Here is a 19,049-nt window from a genome sequence, read left to right on the forward strand (position 1 = left end):
TACCTGTGACAGGTGCCACCTTTGTGTGTTTTAAGTTTATGGAGACACTCGGGTATTGGAGTGGAACGTTGTGTCCAAATTCGAAGTAAATCGGTCAAGTGGTTTTGGAGAAAGGTCATAAAACACAAACCTGGACCCTTTACATTTTTATATATAGAGATTATTATTTATTTTACTTTATAACTCAGCTCACCTCAGGCTTAGGAATGCATGATTGTTGCTTTTTAAAAAAGCAAACCAAAGTAAAAGGCTGTTTCAAAATGCCATCCTGACACTGTCTTCCCTTGTGCTGGCTTTTCAAAAGGGTTTTTTTTTATTTTCACCAGTGCGACAGCAGCTTGCGCGACAAGAATTGCAGAAGTTCCGTAGCCACAGGCTGAGGTGCGGAGCCCTGTTTCTGCCGGTTGAGGTAATAGTAAGTGGAAAAGGAAAAGGCCACTAGACCAGAAAAACCAGTTCCTGAATTCTCGCGAGGAATGTCAGCAGGAAGTCGCTTATCAAGAAATATGCTTGGCTTGGCTTCAGAATGTTGGATGCCTCTCTGGCACGTGAGCAAGGAAGAAGTCTCCAATGAAGATCGCTTGATGTGTTGCAGTGGGGGCAGAGTTACTGCATTATCTCTTCAGCCTCTTCACCAGCCCAGCTCCCAGAATTTGGAGCCTTCCCAAATTTATTCAGCCAGTGTTGAGGACAGCTAGCCCCATACCACGACTATTTGTGCCGTGCTATTAATGAAGGAACTTCTCGTCTTCTGGGCTCTGTGCTCCCTAGTGGGTGAGTAACCAACCTTTGACTCCTCTTTATTAAAGCCTCTCTTCATGATCTCTGAATCTCTTTAAGCTGTAGCGAGATTTTACCAAGCGGGCAAATGTGATCTCCATGGTTGGTTCTTGCTCCCATTAGCTTTGTTACGAGCTTACGCCCTGGAGTGGCATTGTTCCCATAGCTTTGGTTGTTCCAACGGTCAAGCAGGTAGCAACAGCATTCATCTATGGCAACTGGGGCCAGTGGCAGACCGGGGGTCTCAAAATCCAGCAATGCCTTGTGTGGTGCCAAAATTAAGCACCCCCTACCTCTTGCCTTCCATTCTACAGCATAGTTGCAGCATCCCCTGCTGCGCTCTCGAGGCTCTGCGACCAAGCAAGTCACACTCCCCTCTATCTGCCTCTGGCTAGGGCTGCCCACACATGTCTAAACCTTCAAAACACATTCTTTCCCCCCAACAACCCTGGTACTGTAGTTTACACCTTCACAGAGTTACATTTCCTATAAATTCCTATAAATCCTTAATAGAGCTGCCATTCACAGCAACCCTTTACAAACTACAATGCCCATAATTCTTTAAGGGGGGGAAATGTGCTTTAAATGTATAGGGGTTTGCTTTTGCTAATGTTTTTGTTTTGTCTTGTTTATCTTATTTCTCTCTCTCTCTCTCTCTCTCTCTCCTTTATTTCTATTGTCCTTTTCTCTTCTTTTCTAGTCCTAATTTTATCGTATTATGGAAATTTTAAAAATAAAGAAAATCTGACTAATCTTAACTGTATAAGGGTCTGAAGGTATGGTATGTACTAAGCCTAGGATTTCAGTCTTCCTCTCAATAGATAAGTGGTCTCCAACCTATCTGGGGCTGGGGTGGGTGGAGAGCAAAACAGAAAGCTGAAATGAAATCAAAGTATTTCTTAGGTCAAAGCAGGAGAGTCCAAGCTGGGAGTTGCGAATAGTTGTTTTTCCTTTACCCTCCATGGGTGGTTTTGCCCTTTGAATAGGGAGGGATGTGGGCTAGACTCTAATTCTCATCCTTAATGCAATTTGCTGCTTGTGAGACTCTGACAGTGTACACAACACACTTTTAAAGCACACACACAACCAAGAATCCCGGGAATAGAAGCTGGACTCATTGAGAGAGTGGGCTCCGAGGAGGTCCTTTTGCCCATGGGAACTGCGAAACCTGGAGCCAACATCAGGGATGCCAACTTGAACAAAATATTGGGGGTAAGCCCTGCCCCACATAATCGATCACAAGACACGGTACACACACAGCATTAGAATGGCAATGCCCATCAACTTTGGGGTCCCCAGACCCCTAGGAGTTGACTCCTACACAGTGGCATAGCAAGTCCAGATGGTACCCAGTGCGGCGCCTGTGTAGCACCCCATAAGGACTGCGCATGTGTGGCATCCCGCGCGTGCGCACTCTGTATGGGGTGCCACACGTGTGCAGTCAGTATGGGCCACTGCTGGCGTGCGGCGGCCTTACGGGCTGCCGCTCGTGCATGGGGGACGTATAGGCTGCCACGCGAGCAGCACCCTGTACGGACTGCACCTTACAGGCTGCCACTCACACACGGTGGCCTTACGGGCTGCTGCTCGCGCATGGCGGCTGTATAGGCTGCCGCACAAGCGCCACCCCGTACAGACTATGCATGTGCGGTATCCGTGAGTGTGCACTCTGCACGGGGTGCCGCTGGCGTGCACCGTCCTTATAACTACTGCTCGCGCACGGCTGTATAGGCTGCCGCGCAAGCGGCACACCGTATGGACCGCCCAGCAGGAAGGAAGAAGCAAAGCGCATGCCGGCCAAGCAGGTGAGTGAGCAAGCCAGCCACTGCCATGCCAAGCAAGGCTTTTTACTGGGTGGCGGGGCTCAGCTTGGGAGTCGCGGGGGGGTGCTGAGTGTCACCCCCCTCCAGGGTGGCACCTGGGGCAGACCGCCCCCAACGCACCCCTTGCTACTCCCCTCCTCCTATAGTCAACACCCAACATGGCAGTTTGCATCGCTGCCATGAGGCGAGGGTAGTGAGGTGGGGGAAATCCCAGCTGCATGTTTTTTACTTCTACAATTCTAAAAAGCAACTGTAAAACTTTTAAACAATGCTGTATTTCCTGATCACTGTTGCCAAAACACCGCTCAGCTGAGAATGCTTGACAGGTTTAAGGCAATAGCTGACTCTCCACCTGAAACTGTTGTTTGTTTGTTTGTGGGGCGGAGAGCCCATTTCAGCCCAAGGCAGCCTTTTGAAGGGCAATGTGCAAGTGGTGGGTGGGGCTAGAGGCAAAAAGTGAGCAAAGCAATGAGTGTAAATGTTACCTTTGTACAGCAAGCTAGTTTCTATGCACATCTCTCTCTCTATCCTCCACCTACACAGGCAAGAAACATTATCAGAGTCCAAGGAAACTTTCCAGTGAGGCAAAAACCCTCAAGGAGGGGGCAAAGTGGGGGCCTGGGAGGGTGGGTGGCCCACCTTAGGGCCAGGTAAAGAGGTATGGAGTCCCCACCAGCCTGAGTTTTATTGCATTTCTACACCACCCTTCCACCTACAGAATCCCAGAGTAATGTAGAGCAACATTGCAACAAAAAGCAGCAAATAAAATTCTCTAAAACAGGGGTTCTCAAACTTTGGTATGAGGGGAATTTCGTTTGGGTTCACACTCTGCATTCGTTCTGTGCTCCCACTGCTGGTTTGGGAAGCGGTGCACACATGACATTAGCCACAAACATTAAGGTGGGTAATAAATGTTATCATTATCCATATCTACCCTGTCATTTCTTATGAAATACTGTATGGGGGGAAAATAGAGATGGGGGATAAATTTGATTCAGTTCACATTAAGAGCTGATTCTATCAATTTCGCATTTCCCTAAAACAATATGAGAACTAAAACAGGGTAGTTCATGGAAATTCGCAAATATCAGAATTTTGCAATACAGTTCTCCAACCACAGATGGTTTATAAAAATGCATATATTAAGGGAAACTTTGCCCAAAAAATCAATATATTAGTTAAAATAATATACTAGATGCATTATATTGTGAGGAATTGCTTGCAGAAATGTGTCCGTTAGTCAAAACTGCATGCAAAAATATATTTATTTGCAGAATTACACACAAACAGGCTGGAGAATTTTCATGCGGATTTTTGACCCCCCAAAAAAATCCACCAGTTGTTGAAAAAATGTAGTGAACTGTATTTAAATTTTGAGAAATGAGAAACTGAGAGAGCCAAAATGGATGGATCCGTCCATCCCTTGTTTCAATGTGCCATTGTCCCCCCCGCCACCAGCAACCACCTTTAGTCCGAATTGAGAAAAAGGATGGCCCTAGCTTCCTTTTAAGTTGGTAAGATATACACAGCCCAAGTACAGAGACTGCACTTTCTGTTAACCTCTAATAATCATTTTTTTCTTCATTGTAGGGAATTTGCTAGCAGAGAGACCACCACTCATTCAACAACCAATCTTTTCGTCCACAAACTTTGAAAATATCTTCACTTGGAAGAGCTGGGGGGAGCCACTTCCAGGCACTGTGTACGATGTGCAGTATAAGAAGTAAGAGGACTATTCCTTCTCCTTATTTGGTGTGACTGGTGACTGTTATTCTTTGAACCCCCAGATATCTCAGATAGGGAGAAAAATACTTTGCTGTGGGAACAGCATGTGTCAGGTCCAGGGAAGAAACAGACATTTTGCTGCCTGAGGCAATGGGCAAGATGATGTGTCCTTCCCATTCTAGAAACAGAAGCCAATTGGACTTTTCAGTACTGTCAATGGGACAGTGTCCTATGCCACATTTGATGGCAGCAAGTACATATGGACAAACACAGCTCTGTCCTGTAAGAGAAGGGGACAGTTGGGGGGCGGGCTTAGAAGGGGACTGCCATTGTTGGCCCGCCCCCAGTATCTACCATCTGAAATGATAAGCGTCTCCACCCCCATCGTTCAGCCCAGGCACTGAGATCCAGCGCCGAGGGCCTTCTGACGGTTTCTTCATTGCGAGAGGTGAGGTTACAGAGAACCAGACAGAGGGCCTTCTTGGTAGTGGCACCACCCTGTGGAACACCATCCTATTTTTAAAAGACATCTGAAGGCAGTCCTTTTTAGGGAAGTTTTTAATATTTAATGCTGTATTGTTTTAATATTCAATTGGGAGCCACCCAGAGTGGCTGGGGAGACTCAGCCAGATGGGCAGGGTACAAATAATAAATTATTATTATTATTATAAACTTATCCTGCCTAATGGTTGAGGCGGCTCCGGATATGGCCATATTTTGAGGCTGTTGTGTAGCTTTAGGTTCTCACTAATGGGCGCTGACAGTCCCAATTATTACATTTATAAGGAGCTCAATGTGGTATAAATTGATCCTCCTATCCATTTTATCTGCAAAATAGGCACGTTAGGCTGAAAGGCTGTAATTTGCCCAAGATCACACAGAAAGCTTGATAACTGAGTATGGGTTTGGACCCCTGTCTCCAGCACTCCAACCACTGCACCACACTGCTTGCCTTGTACCAGTATCGCAATGTGAATACTCCCAGTGCAAGGAATTCAGGTCACGCCTACGTGGCAGGGTGCAGAAATAGTTTTACCATTTGGAATGCAACTGGCAAATGAAAGGCAGCCTTGAGGAGCTGCAATGCCACTGTAGCTGTGGGAGGAACTGATGCCGCTTTCAAGGCTTGCTTGTTTCTCCTTGCTCAGCATGCATGCGTGTAAACAAACACATTCACCCATCTGTTTTCTGTGGATTTATGCAAAGTATTTGAGGGTTCTTACAAAGGACTCAGCTACATTAGAGAACAAACAAACAGTGTTTTAAATGTGTTATAAACATGCAACACCAGATGGTGCTGTAGAGCAAAAAACTTTGTCTATGCGATTTTACATAGAGTTTTTTTCTTTCGTTATAACGATTGAATTCATGGCTTATTTATAGCATTTCCCCCTGTGTGTAGATTCAGCCCCAGTCAAGTGCTCTTGCATAGAGCACTTGGGCATTATCCGTTTTGTTGGTTTGTTAAAACCCAACTAATTCTACACTATATTTCTGCAATATATATATTCCGTACTATATTTCTGCAACATAACTGTGTAAGTATTAATGCAAAGTACCCTTTTATGCACATTGCTGTAGGTATCTGTTTATCTGCTGGTAACTTTAGGAAACTTGGGGTATACATATATGTGCATAAAACACATATTATAATAATGCATAAAATATGCAGGAATTATTCCTATTCTGGCAGAACAGATAAAAAAGAGCCCTCTTTTCATCATGCAGGCCCATGTTACAGTGGACTTCATGCTGTTGCACAACCTGAATGTTTTCCAAGAAATGTAAAATGAGCAAAGACATGTCTAACTCAGATGACTGGGGTAGGGGTGGCGTGTAAACAAATCCTCTTGATGACAGCTTTCACCCAGTTTGCTTCCATCACATTGCTGAGATAGCTGATGTCTCCCCTGAAGTGCACCGTACTTTAGATCTCCCTCTGTTGCACAAGCTGAAGAACATGGCACCCGGAAACTTTTTTCCTTTGATCTTTCCAGTAAACATAACCCTTTGGATGCAAGCCAAGGATGGGCTATGAAATTCTCATTAAACCTTAATATCTAAATTGAATATTCATTGCAGCAATTAAGCTGGGTGGGACATGCAGATAAATTACACCACTGCCTGCTTTCAAGATGCAAAAGAGGGAGGAAAAGAGATACCTGGATTTGATTTGAAGGGCACCAGATAGCTTGAGAGCTACACACACACACACACACACACACACACACACACCCTTTCAGGGAGCACCCACCAAAACATAATGAATGCAGGACTGATGAAGAGTTTGGCAATGATGAAAACATATTTATGGCTTTCGCAGTAAGTGACACCATCTCTTTAAAAACTTGCCCTCCTCTTCCACAAGCATATTTACCCACAAACCCTTTCGCAAAGTTGGTAGCAGACAGTTAAGTCTTGTCATCTTTCTGTTCTGTAAACCTATGAGATTGCCGCCAGAAAGTCTGGAGGAGGAGGAGGGTTATTCCTCTAATCCTGCTGTTGCTGCTTTGCTAAAGCTGCAATCCAAATCCTAATTACACGGAAGTAAACACTGAACCCAGTAGGACTCAATTGTAAGCAGACATGATTAAGATTGCACTGTAAGGTGGTGACTTTTTAAAAAAAACTCCTCACCTGAAACCTTGTTTGCTCACAAAGGCTTTTGGAAAGTTGGGAGGAGGTTACGGTCAATCTCCGACCTATAAGGACACCTGGTCTCCTCTTAACTGCAGCTTTGTTTTGCTCTCAGGGGCTTTTAGAAAGTTGGGAGGAGGAGGAATTCGATTCACTTCTCATTTTAAAGGGAAACTACCCAATTTTCACTTTCAAAAAACAATATGAGAACCAAAACCCATCCACTGAAATCCGCATTTCTCCCAAATTTGCAACAATGTTTCGCAAAAATGCATTATGTTAGGGGAAAGTGTGCATAAAAACACATATATTCATGAAAAGAACATATAAATGTGTGTTATATTGGGGGGAATTGCTCACAGAAATGGGTCCATTAATCAAAACCGCACACAAACGTGTTCATTGGGAGAAATTTGCACTAAAATCCTGACAACTTTTCATGGTGAAAAATTGTAAATCGCTGAAGCGATGCAGAGAACTGAATCAAAGACTGGGAAAATTAGAAACTGAGTTCCATCCATCCATCCCTACCATCAGGTCAAATATGGCGGGCAAGGTCTAATACATGGCAACTTAGTGTCAGTGTAGCCAATATGGTGCCCTCCAGATGTTGCAGCCAGCATGCCTAATAGCCAGGTGTAATGGGAGTTGTAATCCAAAGAACCTGTTGGCTACCTCTGCCTTAGTGAAACACCCACCCCTTTGCCCAGGCCTTGTGCTTGCTGCGACGGTAAAGAAATGCATCTGGTGCCATCACAGCATTGTTTTCACTGTGCACTGAAGACAAACCACTCTATCCTAGCCTTCTGACCTATATATTTTAGGACCTACTCAATTTCCCTTTCTATTTCCCCCCTATACTTTTCTGGCATTATCTTCAATGTAAATTCTTTTAACCGGTTTTAATGTCATTGGGTTTTGTTTTGTTTTTGTGCTGCTGCAACCCAGCCTGGGACTCTGCAGCTCGGAAATTAGATAGCAGCATAACTAAAATGGTGACAAGCTGGCACCCCAAGAGAGAGCCTCCCCCGTTCTACATATTTTGCATGCCTCATTCAAGGGAGGCATATGAGAGGAGCCACTCCTCCTGTGCCAAGGATGATGAAACAAACATCTTGCATTGCACCCCATCCATGAGATTCCTATTGACAAAGGCCACCAGCTACCAGAGTGGTGGGGAAGTATGCTCTTCTTCCTCATGTTATTGTCATTATTTATTCAGTTTATGGGACCCAGGTGGCGCTGTGGTTAAACCACTGAGCCTAGGGCTTGCTGATCAGAAGGTCGGCGGTTCGAATCCCTGTGACGGGTGAGCTCCCGTTGCTCGGTCCCAGCTCCTGCCAACCTAGCAGTTCGAAAGCACGTCAAAATGCAAGTAGATAAATAGGAACCGCTACAGCGGGAAGGTAAGCGGCGTTTCCATGTGCTGCTCTGGTTTGCCAGAAGCGGCTTTGTCATGCTGGCCACATGACCTGGAAGCTATACGCCGGCTCCCTCGGCCAATAATGTGAGATGAGCGCGCAACCCCAGAGTCGGTCACGACTGGACCTAATGGTCAGGGGTCCCTTTACCTTTATTCAGTTTATAGCCAACGCTTCCTCCCAAAGGAGCCCAGGGCAGCAATGGATGGCAACCAGCCGTCTGAAAGTAAGGCAGTGGCTCAATGTATGCAGAAACAGGTACAATCCCTGACATCTCCAGACTGCGCCTAGAGAGACCTCGGTCTGAAATCCAGGAGAGCTGATGCCAGTGAGTGTAGACGATACTGAACTAGATGGACCCAAGGTCTGATTCAGTGTAACATGACACCCTCTGCTCTTTGAGTTTTCTTAAGGACACCATTGGGCTGAGGGTGAAACCTGCCTTCTGACCTTAGTAACCCACATTGTGTGATGTGATCTGCACTAACTCCACTGTGTCCCAGGTGGCAACTTGTTTGACCCCTAAAGTATCTGTCACATGCCACCTTAGCATTGTTTAAAAAGGAAGCTTTTTAAAAAGCAAAATTGTCCTAGAGATTGGAGGTGGGAGCTGCCTTGGTGATGTTAAAGGCGCTGGCCAATTGGTGCTGTGCAGTGCTCAGTTCTGCTGCTTGCCGAACCAAATAGGTTCCTGAACTCAACCCTGGAGTGAATGCTGGGCTGAATGCAGAGAGCTCACTTCCAAATAGGCCCAACTGCTCCAAAACCTTCTCATCTTATTTGTTTAAGCTGGAATCCTGGCAACAATAGCACAGCCAGCCAAGTGTCTGGTAGCATCGCAGCTTGCAACACACTGCTCCAAGGCAGATCCAGGCACGTGTCTCTTTTTCACTGATGTCTATCTCAGACCTCAATTACCTTCCCTGTGGTTTAACAGTGACGTGTGCTGTCTTTGCCGCTGCCTGCTGTTCTCCACCCACACATTGCCTAAAGCAGTGATTGTGGGGGAAGCGGTGTAACTCAGAGATAGAGCATCTGCTTTGCATGCAGAAGGTCCCAGGTTCAATCTCCGGGTGGCATCTCCAGGTGAGGCTGGGAAAAACACTAGCCTGAAATCTTGGAGAGCTATTGCCAGTCAGCTTGGATAATACTGAGCTAAATGGGCTTTTGGACTGACTCAGCTACCTTTGTTCATAGGTACGGGGATGCATGGCAGAACAAGAGTGAGTGCCAAAACATCACACGGCGCTCCTGCAATCTCACGCTTGAAACGGAAAACTTCACCGAGTGCTACTATGCCAGAGTGAGAGCCACTGTCCCGAACTGTTGCGTCTCCAAATGGGTCGAGTCTTCAAGATTCTATCCCCGGGAAAACAGTAAGTGGCTAATATTGTAAACCAGGGTGGGGAACTTCTGGTCCAGCAGTCAAATGTCTACCAAACATAGCTGCCAAGTTCTCCCTTTTTTAAGGGAAATTCCCTTATGCTGAATAGGCTTCCTCGCGAGAAAAGGGAAAACTTGGCAGCTATGCTACCAAAGCACCTGTCCCTCAAAATTCTTTCCAAGCCACACACCCTCTTCTTGAGTTGCCTTGAGTTCTACTTTAGTGGGAAAGTGGGACACATTGTTAAAAAGTAAACAAGAAAATAAACTCCAACAGTTGTAGGATGTCTCACCACTATGCCACTATGATGGGGTAAGATGCGTTTGTTGAAATTCTCCCTTCCATACAGTAGTGGAAAGCTGCAGGAGTAAGGTAAACATGTTCCCCAAAGACAGGCCTCATGCTTCTTTAAGAAAGCTGCCTCATTCAGCAGGTGCAGCTATTGCAGGTTGTGTGGATGTTGCTGAACTACAGTTCTCATCACCTGTGGCCATTGGCCGTGCTTGCCGGGGCTGATGGGAATTGTAGTTCAGCAACAACTGGAGGGCCAAAGGTTATCCACTCCTGTGTTTTGGTCCTCTTCACACTGTTCTGACACTCATTGCTTTCCCCAAAGAATCTGAGAACTATAGTTTGTTAATGGTGCTGGGCCAATTCCCAACACCTTTAGCAAACTGCACACCCCAGGATTCTTGGGGAGAAGCCATGAGTATTTAAATGGTACTCTTGGGTTGGGGAATTGTTTGGGGGGGGTGTTGTTGCTGTTCTTGATATTAATTTTTAATTTATTTTATCTTAACTTTATTTTAGATCTTACTATGATTTGTGTGCATTTTTTTCAATTTGGTTGTGTATTTTTTGATGTTTTCTTTATGGCTGCTTTTGTTGTGCTGTAATTATGTATTTTTTCATGTTGTGAGCCGCCTTGATCATGGTTTGAACTGTGGAAAGGTGGGATACAAATAAAATTATGTATATACGTATGAATGTTTTAAATACATGGTGTAGACATCATGAGAGGGCCAAGGGTGCTAACCATGAGAAGTCAGTATTAAAGAAACTGAGCCATTTTTTTAAAAATGCCTCAGTTATCCAGTTCTCAAAACTACTATCACTAAACTTAAAACAAATCCCTTTTGTTTTCTCACTCTTGCTCTCTTGCTCTCTCGCTCTCTCCAAGCCATTATTGGGAGTCCTGATGTGAAATACACACCCAGTGTTAATTCGATAAAGTTCTATGTACAACCTCCTGCTACCCCTCTGAGAGACAAGGATAATCAGACCCTCACTGTCGTAGACATTTTCAGTCAAATTGGAATGACAGTTGAATACGAATTAACGATACATTGCCAAAAGACAAAGAAGGAGGTAAGTGGGGGGGGGAACAGGTGTATGAGAGAAAATGGTAACTTTGGAGAAAGGACCTCTGACCACTAGGTCCAGTCGTGACCGGCTCTGGGGTTGCAGCGCTCATCTCGTGTTATTGGCCGAGGGACCCGGCGTACAGCTTCCAGGTCATGTGGCCAGCATGACAAAGCCACTTCTGGCAAACCAGAGCAGCACACGGAAACGCCGTTTACCTTCCCGCTTTGACATGCTTTCGAACTGCTAATGTAGCAGCCCAGAATGGGACTCCCAGGCTGAAGGAAACTTCACCACGCAGCAATAGAGAAAAGTTGAATTGAATTAATTCGGGGGGGGGGGGAGAGACTCCACATGATGATGTAATGCACGCCCCCCAACACTAGGTTGGCAGGAGCTGGGACTGAGCAACGGGAGCTCACCCCATTGCGAGGATTCGAACCACCGAACCCCGTCGCAGGGATTTGATCTGCCGACCTTCTGATCGGCAAGGCCTAGGCTCTGTGGTTTAACCCACAGCACCACCCGCATCACTTGGGGGAAGGAACCCAATTCTTATTTCTTTTTGACCATTGTTGTCAGTCTCAAGAGACAATGGAATGCACTTCTGGGGGTGAAGTCAATCTGCTGCATTAGCAACACTGAAGTGACCTCTCCAAGGTACAAGCCTGGACAGTGTGCCCAGATGACAAGACCCCTCTCTCTGCATTACTGATGTGGTCCAAAGGAAAGCAGAGCAATATGTCTGGCACCAGCTCGTCTGCAGGAGTTGCTGGAAGGAGGTGTACAAGGCACCATCCGACTGTCTTAGGGACTCCACTCTGGATTTGTGTAGGGTTCCCTCTGTGGCGGAATAGTGCCTGATGATGATTCACTCCCATGATAGGCAGGTGTTCCCTGGGAGGCGGAGCTAGACAGCGTTCTAAATGGAGGGGGAACAACCGTTGAAAGGGGAAATTGTTTTGCCAAAATGTGTGGATTAGGCAAAACGCATAAAAATGTGTGGATTAGGAGTAATTTGTACTAAAACATTCATGAATTTTCACAAGGGCATTTTTTTAAGAATTGCAAACTTATGTGGAAACATGGAGAACTGAACTTCAGATTGGAGAAATGAGAAACTGAGTGTAATCAAAAGTTTCAGCTTCAGTCTTTAGCTCTCTGTGTGTGTGTGTTGCTATACATATTCACGTGGAAACACCCTTGTTTTATGAAGTGTCAGGACTAAGTTTCATGTTATGCTAGTTCACAGCATGCAGCTACATCTTCTGTTTTTCCCAAGTGAATCAGAGGTGCAAGGATCCCTGATGGTCTGGAGAGGGCAGGTTTATCCCCAGCTGCCACCAGGAGTGGAAATCAGGGGATTGTAGCCATGTAGGGTTCTGATCTGGTATGTCATAGTTGGGTACCAATCAGGGCCCACTGCAACTCTCGTTAATTATGGGAAAACAGAAGACGCAACTATATACTGCACATTAAGCATAACATACAGTTTGGCTCTTGGTCGAGCTTTGAAAGTAGATAACATAAAGTACCACTTTCCCTCCTTAAAATAAAATCTCTCTCTCTCTCTAGTGGGTCAAAGTTAACAACAACAATGAATTTGAAATCTCTGACTTGTATCCCAACACCGAATACAATGGAACAATACACATAAGATATTCAGACAAAACCAGCAAGCCTTATGTTTTTTGGGCAAAAACATTATCAGGTGAGACATTGTTATGAAATGCTGCCAGATCTTAAATACTTAAAACATTAGAGACGAAGCAGTCACCACAGGCAATTTTCCCATTGTGAACCTAGTGGTACAACTTCCCTCACAAATGAATGTACCAATCCCCAGTCTTGCCTGCCACAAATGAGTCTATGGGGCTCTTTGTCTTTCCCCCCCATCTCAGTGTATTTATTTATTTTACACAGGTACATATACCTTTCCATGGGTGTGAGTCAAGCCCTTATCATAACAACAAGAAAGCCACAAATATTTTGCAAACAATGAAACACTGTTTGAGGGATTTGGAATGGGTTGGGGATGTCGCAAGGGCTAACCAAGAGGCATTAACCAAGAGGCACCCTTCACAGCAGGGTGATTAAATTACACCGGGCTGAAATCCTGCAGGAGACAACCCTTGTTCCACCACAACATACTGGGGACACCAGGAGCAGGGAGCAGGTTCCGTCTCACAAATGTTGAGACCTGTTACCTGCCCTCATATAAATAAAGAGTTATCCTTCATTCCTGTGGGAAAGTGTTACCCTTGTGGACACGACTATAAAACTGCTCCCCCTCCATTCCTGCCCCTGGTGCTCCAGGTTCTTTGAGTGTGCACAGAGGCACAGTGCCCTCCCTCTGGGTACCTTTGCCATTCATGGCCTTTCTTTCTGCTCTCCACAATAAGGGCATTTTGCTAGTTCAAAAAGTAAAGGGCCACATAGCTCGGTGGTAGAGCACCTTCTTTGAATGCAGAAGGTCTCATGTTTCACCCCCAGCATCTCCTAGTAAGGCTGTGAAAGACCCCAGTCCGAAGCTCTGGAGAGGCGCTACCAGCCACTGTAGACAAATCTAAGATAGATGGGCCAATGTTCTTACTAAGGCAGCTTCCTTTGTCCCTATGGACATTCATCACTTCCCTTTACTTCGGCTGGAAAGATGATGATCCTTTATAAAAGCTCAGACCAGTCCTATGAACTCTTGAGCCAGAATGACTAGACGATGTTACTGGTAGGTAGCCGTGTTGGTCTGACGCAGTCAAAACAAAATTTAAAAAATCCTTCCAGTAGCACCTTAGAGACCAACTAAGTTTGTCATAGGTATGAGCTTCCGTGTGCATGCACAAGAAGTGTGCATGCACACGAAAGCTCATACCTATGACAAACTTTGTTGGTCTCTAAGGTGCTACTGGAAGGATTTTTTTAATTTTGTTTTGACTAGACAATGTATGCCATCTGTTCCTGCCCTCTCAACTCTCCTGGTCTTGCTATCTTTAACGGTTTGTTTTCTCTCTCCAGACACCACCTGGTTTGCATACTTGTTCTATTTGTTCGCAGTAGCTCTAATTGCGGCAGTATTGATATTTGGAACAATATATTACTTCATTTACAAGTATATTAAACAGCACACCGCACAGCAACCCACGTCTTTGGTATGTACTGTAACACCCACCCACCCCCTTATGGAAGGTTGTTGGATTTTTTATTAATGAGCCTGGGCTTTTAATTGCTGAGCATTGTTCATACATAAAAGAGTAGCGCCTGAAGGCAAGGAGAAGGCTGTAGCCCCCACCCAGGAATGCTGGAGAAATTGCTGCACTGCCTGGGTTCCTAATACACGCTCGGGTTGCGAACGTGATCTGTGTGGGAGGCACGTTCGCAACCCGCAGCATTCGCAACCTGCAGCGCCACGTCTGCACAGGTGTGGGTCGCGATTCGGCGCTTCTGCAAATGCACAAAGTATGATTTAGTGCTTCTATGCATGTGCAAGCGCCGAAATCCGGATGTAACCCATTCCGGTACTTCCGGGTTCGGCACGGTGCGCAACCTGAAAATGCACAACCTGAAGCGTCTGTAACCCGAGGTATGAGTGTAGTTTGATTTCTCTTTTAGGAATTTCTTTGCAAGAGAGAGAGACTTGGTGGAATGGTTACTCTTGTAAACAAAACATGGCAGTTCTTGGTGTTCACTAACCAGGAGTTCCCATATTTTGGCTTGGCTTAGTAGCCATCTGTAATTTTTGTGGTTGCCATTAATTTCTCTAAACCCCTCAAGCTCTTTGGCTTACACAGAGAACTCAGGAGGAGAGACAGGATCATTTTGCAGTGGGCTTTGGATAAAATAGAAGCCCATTATGAAAGGGGATAAGAACACTCTCTCCCCTCCCCTAAATTCATGGAAGGTTCCCTGAGGGCAAAGTTGATTCTCACCCTGAACAGAATTTCTGCCCAGAACAGAATGTGGCCCTGCTGTAGTCAATACTGACCTAGATGAACCAATGGCCTGACTTGGTATAAGGCAACATCCTGTGTTCCCTGCTGGCCCCACGGCAGAGAGAGTGAACTTGATTGCTTAATGCTGGGGACTTCCTGCTTCACCACTCGGTCTCTCCGCCACTCTGCTTCATTATCTCTCTAGCTGCCTACGTTTATGCTTATTTCTGGCAACTAAATTTAATCCTTTTTCCCTTATAGGATTTCAAGGATATTTTACACTTCCAACCTCTCGTGCCGAGGGTAGAACAAATTCTGAACCCCTATGATTCGTGCAAGCCTGTCCAACTTACTATAGAGAAAGACCCAACACAGATCACCCAACTGGGGGCACTGGAGGACCAGGGAGTATTCAGCCTGCCAGAAACAGCTTACCAGAAACAGGCCAATGCACCACTGTTCCAGACCATTGCGCGGCCTGTAGGTTATACGCCACAAATGTCCAAGAACAAGCCACCATGCACACAAGGTCCTTCGCCTTTAACATATGGAGTGTGTTTTGAAGGCACCAGCTCCACCAAAGCGAATTCTTCAGCAAATCAAGCGAGGAAGCTCGGTTCTTTAGCTGAGGGCTCCTTGAGCAGCGAGCGTTATAAAGCACAGATGCCAGAACAGATCAAAAGAGAATTGTGGGGAAACAAGCCCCCACAGATGCCCGTGCCTGTGTTGGGAGATGCAGAGCGAATTCAATGTCTGCTGCTTCAGGAAGACATGCAAGATATGCCACAGCTGCTTCCACCCCTTCTGGAAGAGAGAGTACCTGCCACAACAGGCGAAGAGACAGGGAGCTACAGAAAGCAGCCTGCAGAACTGCAACCATCTGCGGTGGAATTCAACCAAAACGCCATCTCAGGTGGCAATCTTCTGTCAAGCATGCCACCATCCTTGTTTTCACATCGCACCTGCAGCAGCCTCATTCAAGATCAGAACCCTGGGCAGTGGGTGGCCTGGGATTTGCCAGCCTGGACGAATCCACAGCATCAGCCTTTGGGGTTCCCTGTATCGGACAGCATAACTCAAGTGAGCAATGGCTTGGAAAACAAGCCTGGGTTCCTTGGTACAAACCCAGATACTTTAGACTCTGCCCACAGCAATGGGCTCTTCACAAGCATGTTCAGAGACTTGGAGCTGAAGGTGCAGTGGGATCAAGCACCTGAGGAAAATGCAGACGCTCAATAGTGGTGAACACATCCAGCAACTGAGGAATGGAGCGAGGGGAGGCGGTAACACAAGGGACGTGGAAATGTCTCCCTCCAAAATAGAGTTGAAAGGAAATGTCTTTTCCCAGCTGTTCCCGAATCCTCTGTGTGAACCACACTTCAGCCCATTAAAGGAAAACTAAATGTGGTTGATAGGTACCCTGCCAACTGGGTGGGTACCGTTGGCATGATTATTCCCAGGTGATTCTGTCCCTCACACATAGCTGGTTAGCTTGCACAAGGAATCCTGACAGTGCTGGTCCTATCTTGTGGCAGATACCCCCAACTTGAGTTGTCGCCTGATGGGGCGTGGGAGGAAACACACAGATTAGCCTGCCTTTGTTTTAATTGCAGTTTTGCCTGCAAGTCGGGAGGCGACACTTTACATGGCATGGCGATAAGAATGACCAACTGCTCATGTCAGCAGAAGAAGCTGCTGCTGTTGAGCAGGAAACAGCAGTGTGGCGCCCATGGGCACCAGGGTGCCCGCGAGTTCCTCCTATGGTGCCCACGAAAGGTCTCAGTAAATTTCCACCAAACAAATCCACAGTGCAAACAAGAGACTAATGCCGCCGACATTTTGTGGACCCATCTCTTTTTCTGCTCTTTTAGATGTCAGCCATTTTGTGGCGTGTCACATACCCACGGCAGCCATTTTCTGACTGGTGTCTGTTTCGCTCCTGAGTTAAAGGGACAGGAACAGAAGGAGCAGAGACATTGGTGACGCTTCCCCAGTTCTGTATTACACGGGGCACGCGGGAGAAGTATGTACTATCTTTGTACTTCACTAATAAATATTTTTATTATTAGCCTGACTTATTTTCAGTCTACAGAGAGCTAATAATTGTATTTATAGTTCAAAATAGCCTATACCCTTTGAGGAGTTGTCTGTGTTCCAAACTTCACAGCTAACTTGATCCTGCAAAATGCACTGAACCAAACAACCAGGTCCAAACACAATGGAATGTAAGGAAAGTGTTATTAATAAATTGCCTGAGGCAATGATTCCATAATTCCATGGAAGGGTGTATACACTCAGATGATTAATTTTCTGGAACAAGTATAAAAACATTGAAAGAGCTCTTAAAGGAAGGAAGAATTTGTTATGTACTAAGCTTGGATCCTAGAACAATAGGCAAGTAGGATCCTTGAATGCAACAACTGATTGGCCTGCAGGAGAAGACCAATCAGGCTCCAGGAAGAAGTTAATCAGCCTATTAGGCTGGTAGGATCATAGAATGCAACAACTGATTGGCCTGCAGGAAAAGACCAATCAGGCTCCAGGAGGGAAGCAGAATCAGCCAATCAGATGGGACTCATTGTGTAAATAATGTATATAAAAGCCTGAGGTTTGGGGGGCATTTCTATCACTGTTTTACAAACTGCAATAAAGAGTCACTACAGGACTCTGAGTATATTTCAGAATTACAGCCAACTAAGTTCTACTCAGGGCAGGCCCATTTAAATCTCTCAACCTAAATTAGCCATGTCCATTAATTTTAATGGTTCTACTCCAAGTATTGCTAACAACAGATGTAGCACAAGGTAATTTTAAGCTACTTTAGTATTTTAACTTTTGTATGTTTTAAAATGGGGTTGTAAATATTTCTTGATTTTATTGTTCTATCTTTTGTAAACCACTGTGAGAATTTTATTTTTACAATTTTATGAAATAAACAATAAGTAAATAAAATGCATCAACATTGTCATGGGATGGAATGGATCTACTTTTCTGACATTGCTCTGATGTCAGAGAGGAAGATCCTCTTTGTCATTGTGGGAGTATTCTCAAGCATCTGTCGTCAGAGCTGCAATGTCACTAGGGCTCCAAATGCCCCCATTTCAGAAACAGGGAGAGGATTTGTATGTAGGCTTCAGAGTTTGCCTAAATCTTCCCTTCCCTTTTACCTCTCATGTTTCCAAGGGAGAATAAAATGTACACACACACAAACACACACACACACACACACACACACACACAGCACACCACTCCACTTTTGTTTTAACTAGCAAACAGACAAAGCAATGCAAGAGAGTTCTTCCATCTTCACTTCCACCTCAAGCCATGTAGGGTGTAGGCAGTGGCTGGCTTTGGTGGTATGGTGCCCTGAGCAAGGACAAAATCCCCACCCCACCCCAATATTCATTATTTTCACAATAATTCCTTTCAGTACAGTTGCTTTTTAATGAATCTTCTCGGGAGATATCCATATAAATACTGTATAGGTTTTAAAATATTATTATTATTACTATTATTTTGCACCCCCTCGGCAGATCGTGAAGCTGAGGCTCCAATACTTTGGCCACCTCATGAGAAGAGAAGAATCTTTGGAAAAGACCCTGATGTTGGGAAAGATTGAGGGCACTAGGAGAAGGGGACGACAGAGGACAAGATGGTTGGACAGTGTTCTCGAAGCTAAGAACATGAGTTTGACCAAACTGCGGGAGGCAGTGCAAGACAGGAGTGCCTGGCGTGCTATGGTCCATGGGGTCACAAAGAGTCGGACACGACTAAACGACTAAACAACAACAATTGTATTGAGGCTTCTGCTTTCAGTTTTCGGTTTTCGAATGTTTCAGAAGTCAAACGGTCTTCCGGAACGGATTACGTTAAAAAACTCAAGGTTCCACTGTATAGAATAAAGTGGTAAAACTGCCTTTCTGTTTCACCATCCTTTGATTTCCCCAACAAAACACAACCCCGGGTATGCACCTGGAACCCCCTAGAATCT

General features: G+C 45.4%; 1 protein-coding gene across 1 annotated transcript; it reads left to right on the top strand.

The window, feature by feature from the left end:
- The first annotated feature begins 446 nt into the window (after positions 1-446).
- On the top strand, positions 447-17,126 carry IL22RA1 (interleukin 22 receptor subunit alpha 1). The gene is made up of 7 exons (XM_035120142.2): positions 447-774; positions 4,194-4,326; positions 9,584-9,762; positions 10,951-11,138; positions 12,708-12,843; positions 14,145-14,278; positions 15,320-17,126. The coding sequence occupies exons 1-7, from the start codon at positions 732-734 to the stop codon at positions 16,295-16,297; spliced, it is 1,791 nt and encodes a 596-aa protein (XP_034976033.2). The 5' UTR covers positions 447-731; the 3' UTR covers positions 16,298-17,126.
- The last annotated feature ends 1,923 nt before the right edge of the window (positions 17,127-19,049 follow it).

The sequence above is a fragment of the Zootoca vivipara genome, chromosome 6 (genome assembly GCF_963506605.1).
Source record: "Zootoca vivipara chromosome 6, rZooViv1.1, whole genome shotgun sequence".
In the NCBI taxonomy this organism is placed as follows: domain Eukaryota; kingdom Metazoa; phylum Chordata; class Lepidosauria; order Squamata; family Lacertidae; genus Zootoca; species Zootoca vivipara.